The 21,320-nt window shown below is 43.7% G+C and overlaps 1 protein-coding gene and 1 long non-coding RNA gene across 5 annotated transcripts; one reads left to right on the top strand and one right to left on the bottom strand.

Annotated features, from left to right (window-relative positions):
• Gm51471 lies at nucleotides 63-8,809 on the top strand. Its single transcript, XR_003946726.1, has 2 exons — nucleotides 63-182; nucleotides 7,686-8,809. It is a non-coding gene; the product is annotated as a predicted gene, 51471 (long non-coding RNA).
• Nucleotides 8,810-9,416: 607 nt separating this feature from the next.
• Zfp93 (zinc finger protein 93) lies at nucleotides 9,417-19,227 on the bottom strand. 4 transcript variants are annotated; one of them, NM_001360227.1, is made up of 5 exons: nucleotides 18,195-19,227; nucleotides 17,756-17,917; nucleotides 15,541-15,598; nucleotides 13,837-13,963; nucleotides 9,417-12,477 (listed from the first exon to the last, which is right to left on the bottom strand). In NM_001360227.1, exons 2-5 carry the CDS (start codon nucleotides 17,764-17,766, stop codon nucleotides 10,682-10,684), a joined length of 1,992 nt encoding a protein of 663 aa, NP_001347156.1. In that variant the 5' UTR covers nucleotides 17,767-17,917; nucleotides 18,195-19,227; the 3' UTR covers nucleotides 9,417-10,681. The 4 variants fall into 4 exon arrangements, 3 of the variants coding, with proteins under 3 accessions (NP_001347156.1, NP_033593.1, XP_017177632.1); XM_017322143.1 differs by having other exon boundaries at nucleotides 10,060-12,477; nucleotides 16,530-17,917; nucleotides 18,195-19,226; NM_009567.4 differs by lacking the exons at nucleotides 17,756-17,917; nucleotides 18,195-19,227 and adding an exon at nucleotides 16,530-16,793.
• Between the last annotated feature and the right edge of the window lie 2,093 nt (nucleotides 19,228-21,320).

The following is a 21,320-nucleotide window of genomic DNA, read 5'->3' as shown; positions in this document are numbered from 1 at the left end:
GTGAGATGTAGAGAGAAGATTCTTGGGACTTGCTGACAGCCTATGTTTTCAGACAACAGGGGGAGTGTGGCAGAGCAAGGCCCCTAAATCATCCTCGGACTGCAGCTGGGAGAAGCTGGACCTGGACTCCAGGCTACTCATGGGCTCACTCCTGCCTCAGCTCCCACATACCGGGATTACAGGTGGGTTCCATCACACCTGGCTTTCCCTACCACTTTATTTGCCCGTCTATGCTGGGGCAGGGGCAAGCTTGTGGGTTTGCAACATGGACTCCTGGGATTGCACTCAGACCATCGGGTTTGCAGAGCAAGTACTCCACTTGCCGAAGCGCTCGCTGGCCTCTCAGGCCTCTATGATGGCTTCCACTTTTATTTTGTTCTTCAAGACAGAGTTTCTCTGTATAGTCCTGGCTGTCATGGAACTCAGTGGGTTTCTCTCTGTAGAGTGTCATAGAACTTGATCTGCAGACCAGGCTGGCCTTGAACTCACACAGATCTGCCTGCCTCTGCCTCTCAAGTGCTGGGATTAAAGGAGTGCACCGCCACCTCTGGTTTGGCAATAATTTTTCAGTCTAAACTCTGTGGTTTAGATTTAGTGATTTCTATCATGCTGTCTGCCTGGTCACTCATTTTCTCTTCCATTGACAATATTTTGGTGACTGCACTTAGTGTTTTAATTCTTTTTTCAGTTATTCTAATGTTTATTATTCTAATGTTTAGCTCTAGAATTTCAATCAAAAGATACTGACCTCCCATCCACAGCTACAGAGAGCTATTCTGTTTCTAAAACTCAGACTTTAACTTACAACTTCCCTAAGGCCAGTAGAAATCGAGGAAGATTTTCTTTTCATGTAGTACCTTCACAGACCAGAAGAGGGCATAAGTTCCCGGACCTGGACTTAGAGGTGGTTGTGAGCCACTCTTTGTGCGCCCCTTGGAACCCAACCTGGGTCTTCTGGGAGAGCAGCAAGAACTCTTAACCACTGAGCCTTTTCTCAAGTCCCTAGAACTTTCTTTTCGAGATGATGTTGGCATTGAACCCAGGGCCTTTCAAATGTTAGCCATGCCCCCAGCCACCACTGGTGGATTCTAAGCAAGGATTCTATCATTGAGCCCTGTGCCCTGTTCAAGGGTGTGTTCCTAAACTTGTGATCTCCATCCATAAAATAAAAATAAACCCTGTGGACCAGCCACGGTGATGCATGCCTTTGATCCCAGAATTCAGGAGGTAGAGGTAGTTGCATCTGTGATTTTAAGTCAGGCTCATTGCCATAGCAAGGTCCAGGACAGAAGGCTGCACAGTGAGACCTGGTTGTACCAAACAGAACAAAAACATCCCCAGTGAGATCAGGGATAGATGAACCTCACCCAGAAACCACTCCTGCAGTGAAATGAACTCCTTTAACTCTGGCATGATGTAAACATCTGAAACAGGAAGGGGCTTTGAAGATACATTGGCAAAAAATAAAATAATAAAATAAAATAAAATAAAATAAAATAAAATAAAATATAAATATAAATATAAATATAAATGTATTGACAAATGAGCCTGTGAAGAAATCTGTAACTGAGGGCTTTTCCACCCACTCCCCAGTTCCCTAATCATGGCCCAGAGACTTAGGTGTGAATAAATGCTTAGGTCATAGGCTTTGGCTTGCCCCCATCTAACTTGTATGCCTAAATAACACATTCACTCAATTCTAAGTCTGCTACAAGTCTAGCTACCTCTCCTCAGTCTTAAATGTTTGACTTCCTCAGAGTCCAGGGAGAATCTCCCACCTCTGACTCCTTCCCAGAGTCCCAATCTCTCTGCCGGAACTGCCATGTTCTATTTCCTGCCTTTTGCTAATAGGCCATCCGTTTTTTAATTGACAAGTGATGCTTTCACACAGTATGCAAGGGAGCATCCTGTGTCTCCCACTTTTAGTCCAATAAAGGGCTCTTTTTCTTATAACAATAAACTATATACAATAAGATCATTTTTGAAACAATTATGAAAACTATCAGGTAAGAATTGCATTAATAATGTCCAGTTCAAGACTGGAGAGATGGCTCAGCAGTTAAGAGCACTGACTGCTCTTCTAGAAGTCATGAGTTCAATTCCCAGCAAACACATGATGGCTCACAACCATCTGTAATGGGATCTGATGCCTTCTTCTGGTGTGTCTCTACACAGCAACAGTGTACTCACATACATAAAATAAATAAATAAATCTAAAAAAAAAAACCCAACAGTTTTTTTTTTTGTTTTGTTTTTTTTGGTTTTTGGTTGTTTTTTTTTTTTGGTTTTTTTGGGTTTTTTTTTTTTTTTTTTTTTTTGGTTGTTGTTGTTGTTTAAAGAGAGTACTGGTTGCTCTTCCAGAGGACCCAGGTTCAATTTCCAGAAACCAAATGGCAGCTCACATTTGCCTACAATTCCAATTCCAGGGATCCAACACCCTCACACAGAAATAAATGCAGGCAAAACACCAAATCACATAAAATAAAAATAAAAATATTAAAAAAAATAATGTTCAGTCCATTTATAATTGACAACTTTGGAGAAAGCACTCTACTATCTATGCTAATTTGGTGAGTTCAGAATCTGTACTTAAGTCATTTTTTAATCATAGATAGCATTTATCAACCTAAAAAAATCTGCTTAGACTTAAAAACACTTTTTAATCCTAAGCACACTAAGATAATGTGTGGGACTATAATTATCTAGTCTTCCATTCCATCAGAGATCTGTGGAGCAATAAATGTTACCAGAGTATGTAGGAAATGCAGAGCAAGCAGCTTCCAACACTATAGACGTGACAGAGACAGCTGGCTGCCTGGACAGCCACTAAGGTTCTTCAGAAGTGTTAGAGCATCTCTGTCTCCAGCCTTCTGGCTACCAGTATGTCTAACAGACTTTTCTGTAAAGCAGGAATTACGAGGGACTGCTTACCTTGTCTTGGCAAAGTTCAGCAGTTGACTTCCCTACATCCCATTTGTCCAGCTTGGACAGAGTTTTGTCTGCCATTGACAAAGGGCAGTTTCTTGTGCAGTGCCTAGTTTGCCACATAAGAAGCAAACTCCATATGGAGATTCTTCCAGACAGACCCACCATCTCTGAAATAGAGTGGAGATACTGCCAGAAGCAGACCTGACTGTATCAAAAAGAGCCTTTTATTAACAAAGCATCTTTAAATGTCATATTCTATAGCTCTCCGAGGTTTTTGAAGACAATTTATCTCAGTATATCCGCACTGCTTTTTTTCTAGCTATGTACTATCTGTTTAACCTAGGAAGAATTTCTGTAATTAACTAAACTAGTATTTAACATTTAGCATTTCTTAATTATCCCAAACAGTTTGTAATAGCAACTTTCAAGGACTAGAACTTCACATTGCATTTTAAAAAGGAATTGCATAGGAACAATACCTTAAGTAAAAGTTGAAGCATATATACATAGTATGCTGTAATCTTAAATTTGCATCAATGTACAAAATCTATACCAATATAAGATTTTTGCCTAAGAGAAGCACCATAGTTTAAGAGTAGATTTAATAATCTACCCTTTTAACCTATTACCCCTAAATCCCCCCCCCCCCCGTTTTCCTTTTCATACCTTCTTCCCCCTCTTCCCCTAATGTAGGATAAGAAAGAGAGAAGTCCCCGGGTCTAATATCCGAGACCTTGTTTCCTTCCTGATAAAGACCATTAATAACTTGTAACCAATCCCACTTTACCAATGATCATCACCCAACGAACAACCAACTCCCACCCCCTATGTTTTGGAAAATGGGGCATCTTTCTCTTAAAACTGCTTCCTGCTCTCTGGGGGCTTCATTTTCCTTTTGGGGGTGCTCAAGAAAATGGCTATATTGTCCAGTCTAGTCTCTGTATGCTGTGAAAGTGCAGACTTAAATGAAGTCCTGACTGGGACAGTCTGCGAGGCTGGACCAATTGGGGTCATCTGGTGTCAGCAGCTTTCTTTGAGGCTGTCCTGGAAAGCAAATTTAGATGAAACAGCTATTAAAGCAGTCTAAGGTTGGATCAAACAGGATGCTGGAATAAACATGTTTCAGCATTTCAGCCTTCTTCTCAGCATCTTCCAGGATGAATCCTGTCAGGGCCACTCCAACTCACTGACTCACTGGTCTCTTTGTTCTGTAAACATGTAACCTTTCACAAATAATATACATTTTGCATTAACACATGTCTGGAATGTGCAATGTGCACATATCAGCTACATAGGATTCTCTCTCTCTTTTTTTGTATGAGCAGGTGGATAGCATATGTTTTCTTTATCAGTTGGTTTGGACTGTATAGCCAAATATGACATAAATTTTCATCCATGCCATAATAAAGAATGGTATGATGAGTTCCGGGGACTTTTGTAGCCAACAAAATTTATTGACTATGCATAGCTGAAATTATGGACGGGGACTTTTTTTTTTTTTTTTTTTTTTTTTTTTTGTCTCAGCTTGTTTTAGAGCTGTGACCATGTAGTGGGACCAGTAATACAAGTTACCTGTTTTTTGTTTTTTTGTTTTTTTTTTAAATTTATTTCTTCCCATCTAAGGTCAAGAGATTCAGAGGGTCTCCCCAGTCAAATCTAATTTTTATTAATTTGGAAAGAATCTATAGCTTTTTTTTTCTCCTGTTGAAACAAATGCAAAACATCTTCCCCTATGTAACATACTCCCTTTCTTCTATTCTGAAGTTAGGATTTTTATAGGCTGATCTAACTCAGCAGTTCTTTTCAAAATCTCTCAGCAGCTGTGCTACCTGTCTCATTAATGTTTTGAAAAGTGAAGTCAATAAATCACTATTTAATCTATCTCTGGGAGATCCCCTGCCCCTTCTGCTCTATGAGCATTTTCTTTAAAGTCCTGTCAGACAGTCGATTGTTCTGTAAGATTATAAGATATAACTGTAACATCCCCTATGCCACAGTGTCTGTAATATTGTTGTTTTCTAATGCACACATATGTTGAACGCATCATCAGCTTAAACCAGTAAGGCATTTTTCAAGATAGCCATCATATTTGAATAATGTTTCATCTCAGAATCGCCCTTTTCAGAATCCAAGGCGAAACCCGGATTGGACCTCTGAATGTGACTCTATGGTATTATGCACATTTAGAAAAAAAATCTCCAAAGTCTGCAAAATGAAACACATAAGCTATAGTGTGACATTGCTCTAGGGTGACATTGAACAGAATCTGTAGTTCTGATTCAGCAAATAGACCTTCGTCTGGTAATTGATCCTTGACAATATTAATATAATATCCCATCTAGCCGATGTGGTTCACAGCGGGAGCTTTTTTATTCAGCATCTGTACGGGCTGCTGTTCTGTGATCTCCTTAAGCCTTTGTGGATTTAAGCGCACCTGGCGCTCTGGGTTCCAGATTGGCACTTTGTGAAGATTCTTTATGCTGTTAAATGAATCCTCTAATCTCTATGATATGTCCTTTAATTTACGAATCTATTGCTCAGTCCTTTCTTTATCTAAGTCTGTTTTATTCTGATCTTTCTTAAAGAGGATATATAGAACTACAGTCATTGCTGCACATAAAGTTATTTTGTATGTTGACAGTCAAGATAAAATACGGGGTTCAAATGCCCTCTTTTACACTGTTTACCATTTCTAAACATGGAGAACATTCACTTTTTAAATCTCTCTAACTTTCTTTGGAGACTTTTTTTCTTGCTGTCTATGGAGATTTTATTATTTAAACTCTTTTTTTTTTTTTTTTTTTACTCTCTATGTTTAGTTTGCTTACTTTCTTTAGCGTCTATGTACCTTTATCTATTATTTCTTTCCTTTCCTTTTTCAGATTTTTTCATTCTCTCTCTTTTCTCTGGAGACTTAAAATATCTATGTGCATTTGTTTATCCCTCTTTTACCGCCTTTAAAACTTAGTATCTTTTTCTGCATTTAATTTTCTCTAAATTCTTTCTGTCTTCATGTGGCTTATTCCTCTTAATTTTACTTTACACCCTCTTCGTTGACTTTTATTATTTCCAAATTACTTCATTTTCGTCTATAATATTTTAGACTTAGTTTCTTTCCCTCTTTGGCATTAAAGCATAATTTTAAACACTTTTTACCTGATCAGAAGTTCTCATATGCTCAGATTTCTTCTGTGTGTGTTCTTCTTCTGCAGTTTAGCTCAGACATCTCCCTGTAGCTGGCCCCACACCCTCCTTCCCGTTCTTCTCCCACAGGGAAGAAGAGGCCGAAACAGAAGCGGACACCTGTCTACTGTTCTGGGCCCACATGCCATTGCTACACTGAGCTGAGCCTGTCCTCTGACCTCTGTCCACTCCGGGAATGTGGCTCTGGGCTGCAGTTAATAGGGTAGTGTATGCAAGCTTCATTGCTCCGTGAAAGCTCTTAATCCCAGTCCTGAGCAGCTACAGGCTTTTAACATATGGACCTGAACTGGACTGCAGTTTTCCTTCTGGCTGCCTAGCTACATCCAGCTCACTTTGTCCCTTCTCCGGAGCTTGCCACGCTTGGGAGGACCACAGCTACTGTGCCCTTAGGCTCACATAGAAGAGATGGCTTTTCTACTCAGCAAGGGATTCTTAACCGGTTCCCTTCCACACTGCCTCCCTGGGGATTCCTGCTCTTTCCTAGCCCGCCTCTTGATCCATGTGTGTGGGGGTGGGGTAGGGGATGTGGGGTAGGGGGTGTGAGGTAGGGGTGTGAGACAAGGGGGTGGGGTATAGGGGAGGTAGGTGGTTAGGGGGTAGAGGGAGTGGGGGGTGGGGGGTTGGAGGGAGAACCATCCTGTCCTCCACCTGGGCGTTCTCAGGCTCTAAACCTGGATTCTAAGAGCCCGTGTGTCGGATGCCACACATTACCACAAGCTTTTTTCTCCCGCACCTCAGTTCCTAGTTTATTTAGTTATTAATAATGCCTAGGCCAAAAGCTTTGGCTTGTTCCATGATTAGCTCCAATAACTAAATGTAGCAGGATTCCCCCCCAATTAATTTAAATATTAATACAACAAGAAGCCTGTGATTGGACAGGGAAAAGGCAGGCGGAGCTAAGAGTTTTCAAAGGCAAAGAGGACAGAGGAAGTAGGAAGATGGAGGAAGAGCAAGATGATACAGATTCCAAGTGGCTTTAGATAGCCACAAGTAGCTATGAGTATCTTATAAGGGATGGATAATTACAGGACAGTTTGTCTTATCTAGGTGGGCAATTTATATCTATATTAGTTGGCTCTGAGTTCATTGTGTGGGCATTTTGTGGGTGAGAATTTACTGATATAAATCTGACTTATAAATTCCAAGCCTCAAGAGTTTTGATTTTACCGGGTTAGTGGGCTTTGGGACCACTGACCACAGGGGTGGATGGCTGAGAATGTGAGCAGACCCCACAGCAAGAGAGCCATGACTGGTCGCTGCTGGGGCTAGCCTAGAGGCAGAGGTGGTGAGACTGCCGGGCAGTGAGTAGCTGGGTATAGCATGGGATGGTGCCACTCTTTAAATATTTCCCACAACAGCTAAATAACCCATTTATTCTATTCTATCCCTGCTACAAGGTTAATTACCTCTCCTCAGTTTCATGCATTTGACTTCCTCTGTCCAGGTGGGATCTTCCCACATCTGACTCTTTCCCAGAGTCTCTCTCTCTTTCTGGTGGATGTCCCACTTTCTATTCTACTCTTTCCTAAAGGTCATGGGCCTTTTATTGACAGATGATGCATAAATACAGTACACAAGAGATTATCCCTACACCCATGGATAAGCCTTGGAAAACTGAGACCTTCTCCCAACATGTGCTTGAAGATGCTCCTGAATTTGGATGAAGTGCTGAGAATAATACAGAAAATGAAGTCCCCCCCGCTCTTTTGAGACTATTGCCCGAGGAATTTGAGGCAGGCAAATCTGTTGTGCAGGCCATGGATTTGGATTTGGACCTAACTCTTTACTGGGAGCCTGCCACACACACTCCAGTGAAGACTGCTTGACAGGCTGAGAAGCCTGAAAGCACTCACGAGGCAAAGAGTTTCACAGAAACTCACCTCTTGGAGTTTTGGACTTCTCATTAACCTTTATACTCATACCCTATTCCCATGTTAGTCTGGTGTATGGATCCACGTGCTCTCTTTTAGTATTATTTTATTATAAGTGCCTTTTAAGATTGAATTCTGACATAGCCAGAGCCTTCGCCAGTGTTCCTAGGTTCCAGAAGCCTATGAGCTTGGAATCCGGTTGGAATGCAGTAAGGAAGTTACCTATGCAGTAACTAATTAAGCATTACAAAAGATGGAGACAAAGCAGCTCAAGGCTGGTCTGCAGAGTGTTTACCATGAAAGAGCCAGGTAATCCCACTGAGATAGAAATCTTCAGTACAGGCTACATTGCATATTAGAAGCAAGTTGGTGAATTCTTCTGACAAATGGAGATTCTCCACAGATACTTAAAAGTTACAAGAAATTATCAGGGCCCAGGAAATAGGGGGGTTGTGGTATTGCAGTATTCATGAGAAGGTCTACTAGAGTAGAACCCCTGGTGGTGGATTTAACAATAGACTAGCTTTACACCTGGCTCCCTTCTTAGTGGCAGCGGCCTGGTCCCCATCTTCTTTTGATGTATATTTTCCTTTTGTATTGTGTCACTTGGTGGATTGTGTCTCGTCTGGTTTCTCAATATTCTTCTATATAAAAAGGGCAGCGGCCTGGTCCCCATCTTCTTTTGATGTATATTTTCCTTTTGTATTGTGTCACTTGGTGGATTGTGTCTCGTCTGGTTTCTCAATATTCTTCTATATAAAAAGTTTGATGCTCGACTTGACAAACTACATTCAGATTCTACACAATCTCGTGTGTTGGTCTGTCTGTCATTCGCCTGACTCTTTGCCCACCTTCGACTAGAGACCCTTTCCACACAGACAAAGGGACCCAGAGGGTCTGCGGCAGGGGCCCTACAGATGAGGGAGCAGGACAAAGCCTAAATTATGCTGTTTTAAGATTTCCTTTCCCAATACAATTAATAACCTCTTCATCTTAGCCTCAGGCAGACTCTTCAGAAAAGGGCAAAAAAGAGCCACACTATTCACCAAAATATCACAAGAACAGTCTCTAGTGCACATACTAAAATTCTCTGAAACCTCTTGAGCTCCCATGGTTCAAATCACCCTCAGCATCATTGTCTCCCATGCTTCTACTAGTATGGGCCACTAAGTCCTGAGGAGAACAATGGCTTCCCTTTGGATCTGGCCTGAAAGGGGCAGAGCAGTTAACTGGGGGAAAGTTCAGGGGTCGTCCCTCCTGGAAGGGAGGGATGTCCTAACATGACTTTCTGTGGGCCAAAGTTATGTCCTTGTCCCTAGCCAAGAGTCAATATTTATCCGGTGAGGAGGGTGTCTTGGGTCTACTGAAAAACAGTCCTTATTTTGAAGAAGTTCTTATTATGAGAAAACGAATCCAAGAATGATAACATTTTTAATCTGCCCAGGTATTCTCATAATTGCCACAATGTCAAATAAATGTGCAATTATAGAATCAAGTTTTTAGAACTTAAAGCAACTGCCTATTGAAATCCTGAGTATGGTATGGTACACATACGTTAATTTTCCTAATTCTGCAAAATGAAACATATTCATTTGCCAAATTTAATTTCTTTGGATACTTTTTGGGTTACTCCCTGCAGGTAATGGAGTTTGGTTATATAAAGGACAAATAGGACATTTTCTTATAATTTCTTTGGCTTGTTGCCAAGTGATAGAAAAATCCCCCTCAATACCTTTAGTCTTATTATGGTGTTTCTTATGAAAATTTGAGGTTTCTAGCACATTTCCCATCAACAGGTGAACAATTTCATCATTATCTTGTGGAATCTGACATGTTATATACAATGGATGATTTCCCTATAATTAATTTTTGTAGTTGAATAAACAGTGAAGTTAATTTTGGTCATACTGAGTAAGTTCAGTAGTTTCTATATCCGAAACATTTTTTGCATATTGCGGGCAGTAACTACATGAAAAGATTCAAGAAAATCTAATAATTCCTTAAGAATGTCATAGAACTCTGATTTTTGAACTGGAAAAAAAAAACCCAAAACATATGGACTTTGAATGACTTTGATTATGTTTTTTCTGAATTATAACTAGCCATTTCCAACTTATTGACATTAGTATAAAATGTAAGGGCTCCAGGAATTGATGTTCTCTTTACAATATGGGGTGAATCCAATTACTTTGTATAAACTGAAGTCATTTGGTTTTAGGATAGTTGTTAAATTCTCCTATCAGTTGCTACAAGCTCTTTGCCAATCTTTATTGATTACCCATAATGATATAATATCAGCATTAGTATGATGCCCTACAATTCCTGTTGGGCCTGTTCCTCACAATTGCCAATGTTTCCTTTTATAATTAAATCAGAATCCTTTTCTATATACGTTTAATTCTTTTATTTATATGCTAAGAAGATCCATTCTAAAATACTCTCTTCCCTTTGCATAATGAGTACAGTAGGAGAATAAGTTGAGGGCAAAAATACCAAAATAAAGCTCCTATGAAGTCTCCTGAAGACTCTGCGTGTTGGGGATACTTTTAACAATCATCAGCCAAGAGCCCACCTGACAGCAGAAACTAAAGATTCCATGCAGTGTGGATTCTCTGGTGGAAGACAAGATGTGATCTCTGACTATAGCCCCTACAGCAAATATGGCCGATTTAAGGTCTCTATATAGTGTGGACCCTCTGGTGCATATGGAAATATGAGGCCTGACTGAAACCTTTCCCACACTGCTGACACGTGTAGGGTTTCTCTCCTGTGTGGACCCTCTGGTGAGAACTCAGCCCCACGCTCCATCTGAATTCCTTCCCACACTCCTCACACTTGAACGGCTTCTCCCCAGTGTGAATTCTCTGATGGACTTGGAGACTGGACTTCTGGCTGAAGGCTTTCCCACACGTGTCGCATTTGTAGGGCTTCTCCCCTGTGTGAACCCTCTGGTGGGCCTGGAGGTTTGAGGTCTTGCTGAACTGCTTCTGGCAAACATTGCATTTGAATGGTTTTTCACCGGTGTGGACACTGTGATGGGCCTGCAGACTGGAGGCATGACTGAAGCCTTTCCCACACTCCCCACATTTATACGGTTTCTTTCCTGTGTGCACACTCTGGTGACTATGAAGGCTCAAGCTCCAGGGGAAGCGCTTCCCACACACTTCACATCTATACGGTTTTTCCCCAGTGTGAATTCTTTGGTGATCTAGAAAATGTGAGCTCCGACTGAAGTTCTTCCCACAGACACTGCAGTGAAATGGCTTCTCTCCGGTATGGACCCTCTGGTGGCTTTGGAAGCTTGAGGCTGAACTGAAACCCTTCCCACACTCTTCACATTTATATGGCTTCTCTCCTGTGTGGACCCGCTGATGGATGTCTAGGTTGCCACTTAAGCTGAAGCGCTTCCCACACTCATTACACTCATAAGGTTTCTCCTCAGTGTGGACTCTCTGGTGGGTGTGGAGGTTCGAGCTACAGCTGAAGCGCTTGCCACAGTCTCCACACTTATATGGCTTCTCTCCTGTGTGAATTCTCTCGTGGGCCTGGAGGTGTGCCCACTGTGTGAAGCCCTTCCCACACACCTCACACTTGTAAGGTTTCTCTCCAGTGTGCACTCGGCGGTGGATGTTGAGATCCGAGCTGCGGCTGAAGCCCTTCCCACAGCTGTCGCACCTGTAGGGCTTCTCCCCTGTGTGCACTCTCTGGTGAGTCTGAAGTGCTGAGCTCTGACGGAAACCTTTGCCACACTCATGACACCAGTAGCGCTTTCTTCCTGGATGAACACTTGGTTGAATGGGGACACTGGGGCTATGCCTGGTGTCCTTGTGAGTACTATGCACAGGGGACTTCTTTCCTAAGAGGGTCTGTTGATGAAGTTCCAGACTAGGGCTGTCACTGAAGACTTCTTGGCCCCTGCTGCACTGGTAGGCCTTCTGTTCTCTATAAACACAATGCTGGGTGAGGAGCGTCATGGGAAAAATGACTTGATCACAGTCACCGCTGCTGGGGACTTTATCTCTTTTATGCAGTATATTGTGATCGTGGTGGGAAATGCAACCCAGAATGTTAACACCTGGAGCCAACAGCTGAGACTTCGTTTTCACCAGAGTCTGAGGACAGTGTTTCTCATGGTTCCATCTCTCACTAAAGTGTGCCTTACTCCAAGAACTCTGAGCCCTCCCAGAGAGAAATTCCTGATTGTCACTACTGCTGGAATGATTGCTTGGGAGATTCTCCAGACAGCCGTCATCCTCGGGGGCCTGAGAAGGCTGCTCTGCTCCCCAGTGGCAGGAGGAGTGGCACTGCTCCAGGAGGTGAGGACCCTTTCCTGGAGTGTTTATTCCATCTTCTGGAGCTCTGGCTAGTTTGTTGACATCATGGCTGGTCATTTGCCAACATGGAAGCTGCCCCAATGGAAGGCACCTTATTCCTGTTGTGTCAAGAGGCGCCATCTTATTTGGACTCTGGCATCCTGAAAGAATAGAGAACAGAAGATGATATCAGCAAGGATGAGGACATCAAAGTTGGCCAGTCCTCATTTCTTTCTGGAAATATTAACTAGAGATCAGTGTCAAAGGTGAATGTCTGAAAGCTCTAAGGAACAAAGAGCTAAAACCAAGAACAATCAACACTTGGCCATGGCGGGAAATTTGGGGTGAGCCTGGGAGTGAAGGCTCAAGGCTACCTTAGCCCGTGCTGAGCACCTGACTCGAAGAGCCTATGTGTAGCTGTGCAGAAGGATAATGGGAAGGAAGCACTAACTCTGTGGTAACAAGTGTGGTGGTGCTCAGACACCAGCGGAGGCAGGTGCAGAATGGAGAGAGTGAGGGTGAGACACATGAAAAGCAGGGTCTGTGAGGGCTCCCCAGCAGACAAATGCAGAGAGGGAGGAAGGGTGGGGAAGAGAGAGAGAGAGAGAGAGTGAGAGTGAGAGAGAGAGAGAGACAGAGACAAACACTCATACACAGAAAGACAGAGGAAGAGAGAGAGAGAGACAGACAAAGACAGAGAGACAGACAGACACAAACACACATATATACAGTGAGACAGAGAGAGGGAGAGACAGACAGAGACAGACAGATAGACACAAACCTATATACATAAAGAGAGACAGGGAGAGGGAGACAGACACAGACAGACAAAGACAGAGAGACAGACAGACATAAACATACATACAGACACAAACACACATATATACGGAGAGACAGAGAGAGACAGACAGACAAAAACACACATACACACAGAGATAGAGAGGGAGAGGCAGAGAGACAGAGACAGGAATTCCACCAGGGAAGAGCACTGTGTGGCCAGAGAGATGCAAAGGACAACACCTGAGACACACATATCGAAGCAGGAAAAGAAATAGAGATGAGCAGGGTTGGAGTGCAAGGCCCCAGGAGCACGCAGTTTGTCAGACACAGTCGACAAAGCTGCTACCCTAGTGCTTAGGAAACTTAGATAGGAGAATCAAATTTCTGGGCAAGCCTAGGCTATATAGCAAGACCTTGCCACAAAACAAAAAATAAAGTAGAGGCTAGAGATGTGGCTCAGCCATACAGAGCACTGGCTGCCCTTCCAGAGGACCCAGGGTGTGTGTGCAGCACCCACATGCTGGCTCACAACCATCTGTAAGTCCAGGTCCAGGGGATTTAATGCCCTCTTCTGGCCTCTGTGGGCATCATGAGTGAATGTGGCACAGACACACACGCAGACAAAACACTCACGTGTACATAAAATACAAAATAAGTAACCTAAAAGGGAAGCAGTGGCGTGCAACAGACACACGGGTGTGAACTCTGACATCACCAAGGACACAGGGCCCCGTCCTCACCCACTGCCAGGAGGTTCCTGAAGTTCTCCAGCATCACATCGTGGTACAGCTTCCTCTGAGCAGCGTCCAGCAGCCCCAGCTCCTCCTCGCTGAAGACAACAGCCACATCCCTGAAGGTCACCATCTCCTGTGACGGCAAGCACATGCCACCTCAGATTCATTCCCAATGCCACTAGGACCTGAGCAACTGCTTACACAGAGCCTGTTGTCTTAGGGCTTCTATTGCTGGGACAAAACACCATGACCAAAAGGCAAGTTGGGCAGGGAAGTTTGCTAGGCTTACACTTCCATATTCCTGTTCACTATTGCAGGAAGTCAGGATGGGAACTCAGGCAGTGCTGGATCCTGGAGGCAGAAACTAATGCACATGCCATAGAGGGGTGGTGCTTACTGGCTTGCTCAACCTGCTTTCTTATAGAATCCAGGACCATCAGCCTGGGGATGGCACCAACTACAGTGGGTTGGGCCCTCCAACATTGATGACTAATTAAGAAAATGCCTTAGCTGGATCTTATAAAAGCATTTGCTCAACTGACATTCCTTCCTCTCCCAATGCCCCTGAAGGGATAAAATGAGACCACAGAAAGGACCCAGAACACTGTATGATATGCACATATGCATTAAGCAGCCAATATATGTCCAACAACACTATCATCATTGTCTGCATGTTGACACTCATGGCCACACAGTGTTCCATAAAGGTTGCATTACACACACACACACACACACACACACACACACACACACACACACACACAAATATATATATGTGTGTATATTATATATATGACATGGTGTTCAGCCATGTAAATATATATTATATATATGTAGTTTATATAACATATATTGACTATAATGTACTGTCCATTTACAAACAGTAAATTTAAAACAAAAATCTAATTAAGTAAGTGAAAGTTTCAGACAAACTGCCATTTTTAATCATTTTCCAAAGTACTGAAGATTTTTTAAAAAATACTGAAGATTTTTCAAAAGTGTACATTTTAGGACAGAATACAGAGAATCAGGGATACCTGGTGACTACAAATTACGTGTGAAAATCACCACTGTTGTTAACAAAACAAGCGTGTAGTCCCTGGAGCTGAGGGTACTGTGTAGCTGGGGAGCTTGGCTGAACTCCATGTAAAATACCCGTGCATTTGTATTCATGCTGCAGTTTCCTGAATCATGGCTCCTGGGTGCTCAGCGGTGTCTAATAAATGCGCTGAGTTTCAGGGCTGCTGGGGAGTCTCCATCAGAGCACACAGCTCATTCGATCCCAGCTTGTCTGTACATGTGTCTGTGTGTCTGTCCTTTCTTCATTCCTCCATCATCTGAGTTGGGTCAACCACAGAAGCTGTGCGGAAGCCAGACGCTCCCTGGTTGTTCAGGATATGAATGCTCAGGAAGTCCAATGCAGGAAATGAGAGTGACCAGTTTTCTGTGTGCATGTGTGTACACATGTGTGCATGCATGTGAGTGTACATATGTACACAAGGGTACACATGCATGTACAGGCTACAGCCCAACCTCTGGTGTCCTTCCTCAGGTGCTGTCTAGGGTTTTTGTTTGTTTTGGGAACAGGGTCCTTCCGTGGCCTGGACCTTGTCAAATAGGCTACGGTGGCTGCAGAGCACTTGCCCAGCATGCAGGGGTCCTGTTTCCAATCCCTAGCACTGTGGGGATGGGGGAAGCAACCCGACTTACCTGTAACTTGGTCATTGTTCTCTTCTCTTTGAGACAAGGCAGGGCTCTGGGAAGCAAGCTGGGGGAAGAGGGGCTTCGTGAGAACACTGCTAGGACAGTTGGTCCACATGGCTTCCTCAGCTTCTCCATCAGCCCCAAGGGCTGTGCGCGCTGACCAGGCTTTTCTGCCTACTTCCCACTAATTGGTAGTGTAAGACTCTGGGTTAAAGTTAAGGGGCCACCCATGCCTCACCTCGCTCACCGCAGCGGGTTAGAAAAGGCCACATTTTCTATTTCTGGCAGCTTGTGTGTGTGCATGTGGGGGGTGGGGTGGGGGGTGCTGGGCACTCTTACCTTCACAAGGCTGCCTGTAGTGATGGGTTTTCCAGAAAAACAAATCTTCACTAAGCTCTGAACTCTATGATGCGTGCTGTGTCATGACTGACTACCACTCTCAGAAAGATCTATCAATTGTGACAGCTATCTTACATATTATTGTTTCCATACATGGAAATGATAGAGTCCTCTTTTGTATCTCCCTCTAAAAGACTTAATTACTAGTAAACATTGTTCATTTACAAGAGCCGCCACAAAGTCCAAAGTCTCTTTTCCCACAGGCATGAAAATAATGACCAATTAAAAAACAAAACAAAACAATAACAAAAAACGCTAAACCCTCTCCAAGGAATGGGGAGTTTGAGCCTACAAGATGGCTCAGCGGGTAAAGGAAACTGCCACTGAGTCTAACCTGCTGAGTTTGAGTCTCTGGGTACCATTAAGTTGACTCCCACAAGTTGTCTTTTGACTTCTTTTCTTTCTTTCTTTCTTTCTTTCTTTCTTTCTTTCTTTCTTTCTTTCTTTCTTTCTTTCTCTCTCTCTCTCTCTCTCTTTCTTCTAATTATTAAATACATTTATTTAATAACTTTAACAAAATAAAAATATTGTTTATTTAAATAAATAAATAAATAAATAAATAGGGGTGGAATCACATAAAAAGTAAAGTTGCATACCACTTAAGGATTCAGGACATGGGCCATCTCTCATCATAGCTCCCCTGCCAGGCTCCCCTGGGAAGCTAGCCTCTCCTGGGGCTCTGCAAGGGGCTGAGGTGTGTCAGTGTAGGGCAGCCCCGCCTCAGGCAGAGCCCAGCGAGAGAGGACCTGGATGCCGGGCTTGTTCCTGGGCCGCAGATGCGGTCACTGAGGGGATACATCAGGAGCACAGGCGCAAAGGAAATGCAGAGCGATGGCCCAGGTTTTCACCTCACAGGAAGCACTCACAAACATCCTCCCCTCCCGGGAGCGGAAACGACCTTGACCACTACTGGCGTTGGAACTACAATTCCCAGAATTCCTCAGTGGCTGCACTCTCTGGGGACTATATTCCCCGGAATGGCAAAGCTTCGGTGAACCTTTTTAACTAAGGGGATTCCTTTTGGTAGGTCGCTCTTCTGTGTTGCTTTTCGGTTTATTCATTTCTGAAATTCCATGAAAGTCAACTGTGGATACTTCTTTGTTTTTGTTGTTGTTTTGTTTTTCCGAGGCAGGGTTTCTCTGTGTAGCCCTGGCTGTCCTGGAACTCCCCCAGTAGTCCAGGCTGGCCTCGAACTGACAGATCTGTCTGCCTCTGCCTCCCAAGTGCTGTGATTAAAGGAGAGGGCCAGCAGATCTTGCTGTGGATACATTTTTTTTTAAAATTGAGATCCCATACTGTATTACATTATAAAAGCTAACAGGGAAACTGCACAGCTGCAGTTGCCTAATTAGGCAGCAGAGTCAGAGTTTCTGCATAGAAACCCCCTATGAGGGGTGGGGGACCGGCTCAGTTGTAGAGCACTGCCCAGAATCCCCTAGTGAGGGGCTGTGGGAGTGACCTGGTGGTAGAACATGGGCTATCTGGGCCACTCTTCTGTTGCTGTGAAGGGACATCATGACCAAGGCAACGCTTATAAAAGGAAACATTTAATTAGAGGCTTGCGTACACTTTTAGGGGTTTAGTGCATTATCATGGCAAGAGCATGGCAGCAGCGGGCATGGGAGGGAGAGTTAAATCCTCATCCATACTGGAGAGACAAAGAGACACATGTGCTCTTAAAATCTCTAGCCATGCCCAGTGATATACTTTCACCATCAAGGCCATACCTCCTGTCTTTCAAATCCTTTCAATGAGTTCTACTCCCTGGTGACTAAGCATTTTAACATGAGCCTGTGGGGGGCGTTCTCACTCAAACCACAACCTGCCCAGCATCCTCCAGTGGGGGCTTGATCCTTGACCTTCAGAGCCCTGGAGCTGTCAGAAAGAACTCTTTATCTGAGATACAGCCTGGGGGAGTCCGTGGGAGCAGCATAGGTCTGAACCACAGATGGACCTGGGTCATGAAGGACAGCCCGACCTAGACCTAGAGGGGAAGGAGGAGAAGCAAGTCATTCACAAGTCAAGTTTAGTAAAGACGTTCAAAATATTGGTTACAGTATAAACAAACAAACAACAGCAAAAGCTCTGTCCCCACAGAATGTCAGGGCCCATAATTCCAATTGCACACATTTCAGTTCACTGTACTAGGCTAATAAATATAAGATGCTGACTGAAGGCCCCTTTCAGGAATACTGAGGAACACAAATCAATATGAATGCAGGTTGGAGACGGGTGAGCATTTTCAAATGAGTCTTACTTACAGGGCCCCTCTCCACTTGCACCGGAAATGGCTGAGTCCTGAGCACATGCAGCTCTGCACCTCAGATACAGAGGGGCTTCCTGTGAGAAAGGGACGCGTAGGTCAACGACGGTTCTGCCAGTCACCAACGTTGGTTAAATCCTTTCCTGCAGCCTTTCTCTGTAGACTTGGATGGATGCTGAGATTTCCCTGCCAGTGTCCTGTTGTAGATGGCGCTGGTGCTGTTTGTATTTTGATGCTAATTCTGCTCTCCTGGGAGGGGTTGCGGACAAGGAGTGAGTCATACACTCAGGCTTCTTGTGAATCAATCCCCTAATGAATAAAGGAGTCAATCACTGAGCAAGTAGGGGCGACTTCCAGGATGCACGGAGGAAGAGAGGAAGCAGGAGAGTTTGGTCTTTTTCGACAGGGATAGTGTGAGGACAAGATGTAATTACTAGTGTCTCCTGGTTTCAATGGCGGATCCGTCAGGATTCGCAACCGGAGGATTTAGATTTAATATGGCGTACAAGATTTTAGCTGCTGTGCCCAGTGATTGAGTTACAATTTTTTTTTTCTGAACTAAGTTTGTGTTGCATTTTCCTTCTTGTGGCAGCTCGTCTGGGTTCAAAAGAGAAAGGTACGAAGGCAAAGCGTGGGTTTGCCAGATGTGCACCACAAAGGCCGTGTGGGTTTTGAAGCATAGGGTTGGTATAGTAGCAACCCGCCAGTGGGAACTTAGCAAGCTGGGTGGAGAGATTTTGGAGCTCTGACTCAGAGAGTCTCCAGGAGTTAAGAACTGGCTGGTGGGACTGCTGGGGCTGAGAGTAGCTGGGAGAAGTGCGGAAGCTTGGCGTTCATTTTATATTTCCCGCAACAATGATAGGGCAATTTTCCACTCGTCTGTGATTTCTGACATTTGTAAAGAATCTCCCAGCTGAGCATTGGTGCCACAAGCCTTTAATCCTGCACCCGGGAGGAAGAGACAGGTAGATTTCTGAGTTCAAGGCTAGCCTGGTCTACAGAGCACATTCCAGAGCAGCCAGATCGACAGCTGTCTTGAGAAAATAAAAGAAAATTAAAAAAAAAAAAAAAAAGAAAGAAAGAAAGAAAGAAAAGAAAAGAATTGATTTCCCATAGAGAACCTTGTCTATAGGATGAGATTTTTTCTAACTCAGCTATCTCCCGAAATAATTGAGACAGAGCCCTATAGACTTATTCCACAAGCTTTAAGCACAATAACTGAGCAGATATTCCTAACCCTCTATGCTGTCTTAGCTGTTTCCCAGCCACACACACGTTACTTGCATTTAGTCTCACCTTAGCTTTCTCTGCTCTGTCTGTCTGTCCTCAAGGAGCACTCCCTTGGCAAATCTGCCTCATGCCTGACATCATGGTGACTCTGTTCATCTTCTTCACCTGACCTGTGGCCCTCTTCTTCCTCCTCCTCCTCTCTCTCAGGTCCCTGGCTTGGATCGGAAGTTCAGCCTAATCACTGAACTAATCACTGACTGTTCAGCATTTTCTTAGCCAATCAGAAATAACCGGGCCACATTCTTTACATCACATTGATACAGGAGATGCTGAGAAAAGTTGCTAACAGGGAGTGGAAGTAGCTCAGAAGAAAGAAGTTTGTCGCAGTCAATAAAGATGAAAAATGAATTGGAGATCTGAAGACAGCTTTGACATCAGCCATGGAGATGCAGAGTTTGGAGTTTGCCCAGCTGGTTTCAAGTCTTTCTTTGGGGATTACAGTTAAGTAATTGGATGACTCTCAGAAGAGACCTTAAGCTTTGGGCTTTTAACATTGTTGACACTGCTATAGATTATGGGGACTCTAGAAGTTGACTAATTGTATTTTGCATTATATTGTGTTTAGTTATGGCCTCCAATGGACTCATATGTTTGAACAAGCCTATGGGGGCCAGGGAATGGAATGTTATGGTTTGTATATGCTTGGCCCAGGGAGTGGCACTATTAGAAGGTCTAGTCCTGTTGGAGTAGGTTGGCCCTATTGGAGTAGGCATGTCACTGTGGGTGTGGGCTTTAAGACCCTCATTCTAGCTGCCTGGAAGCCAGTATTCTACTAGCAGCCTTCAGATGAAAATATAGAACTCTCAGCTCCTCCTGCACTATGACTGCTTGGATGCTGCCATGTTCCCACCTTGATGATAATGGACTGAATCTCTGAACCTGTAAGCCAGCTCCATTTAAATGTTTTCCTTATAAGAGTTGCCTTGGCCATGGTGTCTGTTCACAGCAGTAAAACCCTAACTAAGACAAGGGCCAAACCTAGTCAAACCACCACATTTCACACCCTGGCCACCATAGGATTGTAGCCATTATAATGCAAAAATGCATTTTTTTCCAAGTTCAAAAATCCCACAGTCTACCACAATCTCAATGTTTAAAATTTCAAAGTTTACAGTCTCCTTTGAGATTCATGCAATCTTTCTTTTTTTTTAAAGATTTATTTATTTATTTATTTATTTATTATATATAAATATGCTGTAGCTGTCTTCAGACACTCCAGAAGAGGGAGTCAGATCTCGTTATGGATGGTTGTGAGCCACCATGTGGTTGCTGGGATTTGAACTCAGGACCTTCGGAAGAGCAGTCAGGTGCTCTTACCCACTGAGCCATCTCACCAGCCCCTCATGCAATCTCTTAACTAATCCCCTATAACATGAAAATCCAGAAGCAGACCATGTTTCCACCATCACAGGATATACATTGCCATTCCAAAATGCCATAGTGAGGAACTACCTGACCAAAGCAAGACCAAAAATCAGCTGGAAAAACTCCAAACTCTGTTCTGATGTCCAACTCCTTTCAGGTTTGTTGACTACTACATAATTCTTTCTCTTGGGCTGGATCCACTCTGTGCTATTAGCTTCCCTCAGCAAGTATCCCATGGTTCTGGCATCTCTAACATCATGGGGTCTCCAAAGCGACTTCAGTTTCATAGCTTCTTGTTCCAATGTCCGAATCCACACATGATCTTCCAGGCTCCTCCAAAGTGCTTGGGTCACTTTTCCAGCTCAGGCCTCCACGGCACTCAAGGCTCTGGTTGACTCCACTCGACTGCTGCTGCTATTGTTGTTGGTCATCCATGGCACTGGTATCCCCAAGACACTGGTGTCTTTCC

Source organism: Mus musculus, chromosome 7, assembly GCF_000001635.26.
Source record: "Mus musculus strain C57BL/6J chromosome 7, GRCm38.p6 C57BL/6J".
NCBI classification, from domain to species: domain Eukaryota; kingdom Metazoa; phylum Chordata; class Mammalia; order Rodentia; family Muridae; genus Mus; species Mus musculus.
Note: the sequence above shows the minus strand (reverse complement) of the source record. Positions and strands in the feature narration are given on the sequence as shown.

Bases quoted from the DNA above. Each gene is read 5' to 3' on its own strand.
- Zfp93 (NM_001360227.1), bottom strand. The intron at 13,964-15,540 runs GTAAGTCGGGTT...TTGCCGTCACAG, and splicing joins GAACAATGACCAAGTTACAG to GAGATGGTGACCTTCAGGGA. The intron at 12,478-13,836 runs GTGAGGACGGGG...CTATTCTTTCAG, and splicing joins CAGGAACCTCCTGGCAGTGG to GATGCCAGAGTCCAAATAAG.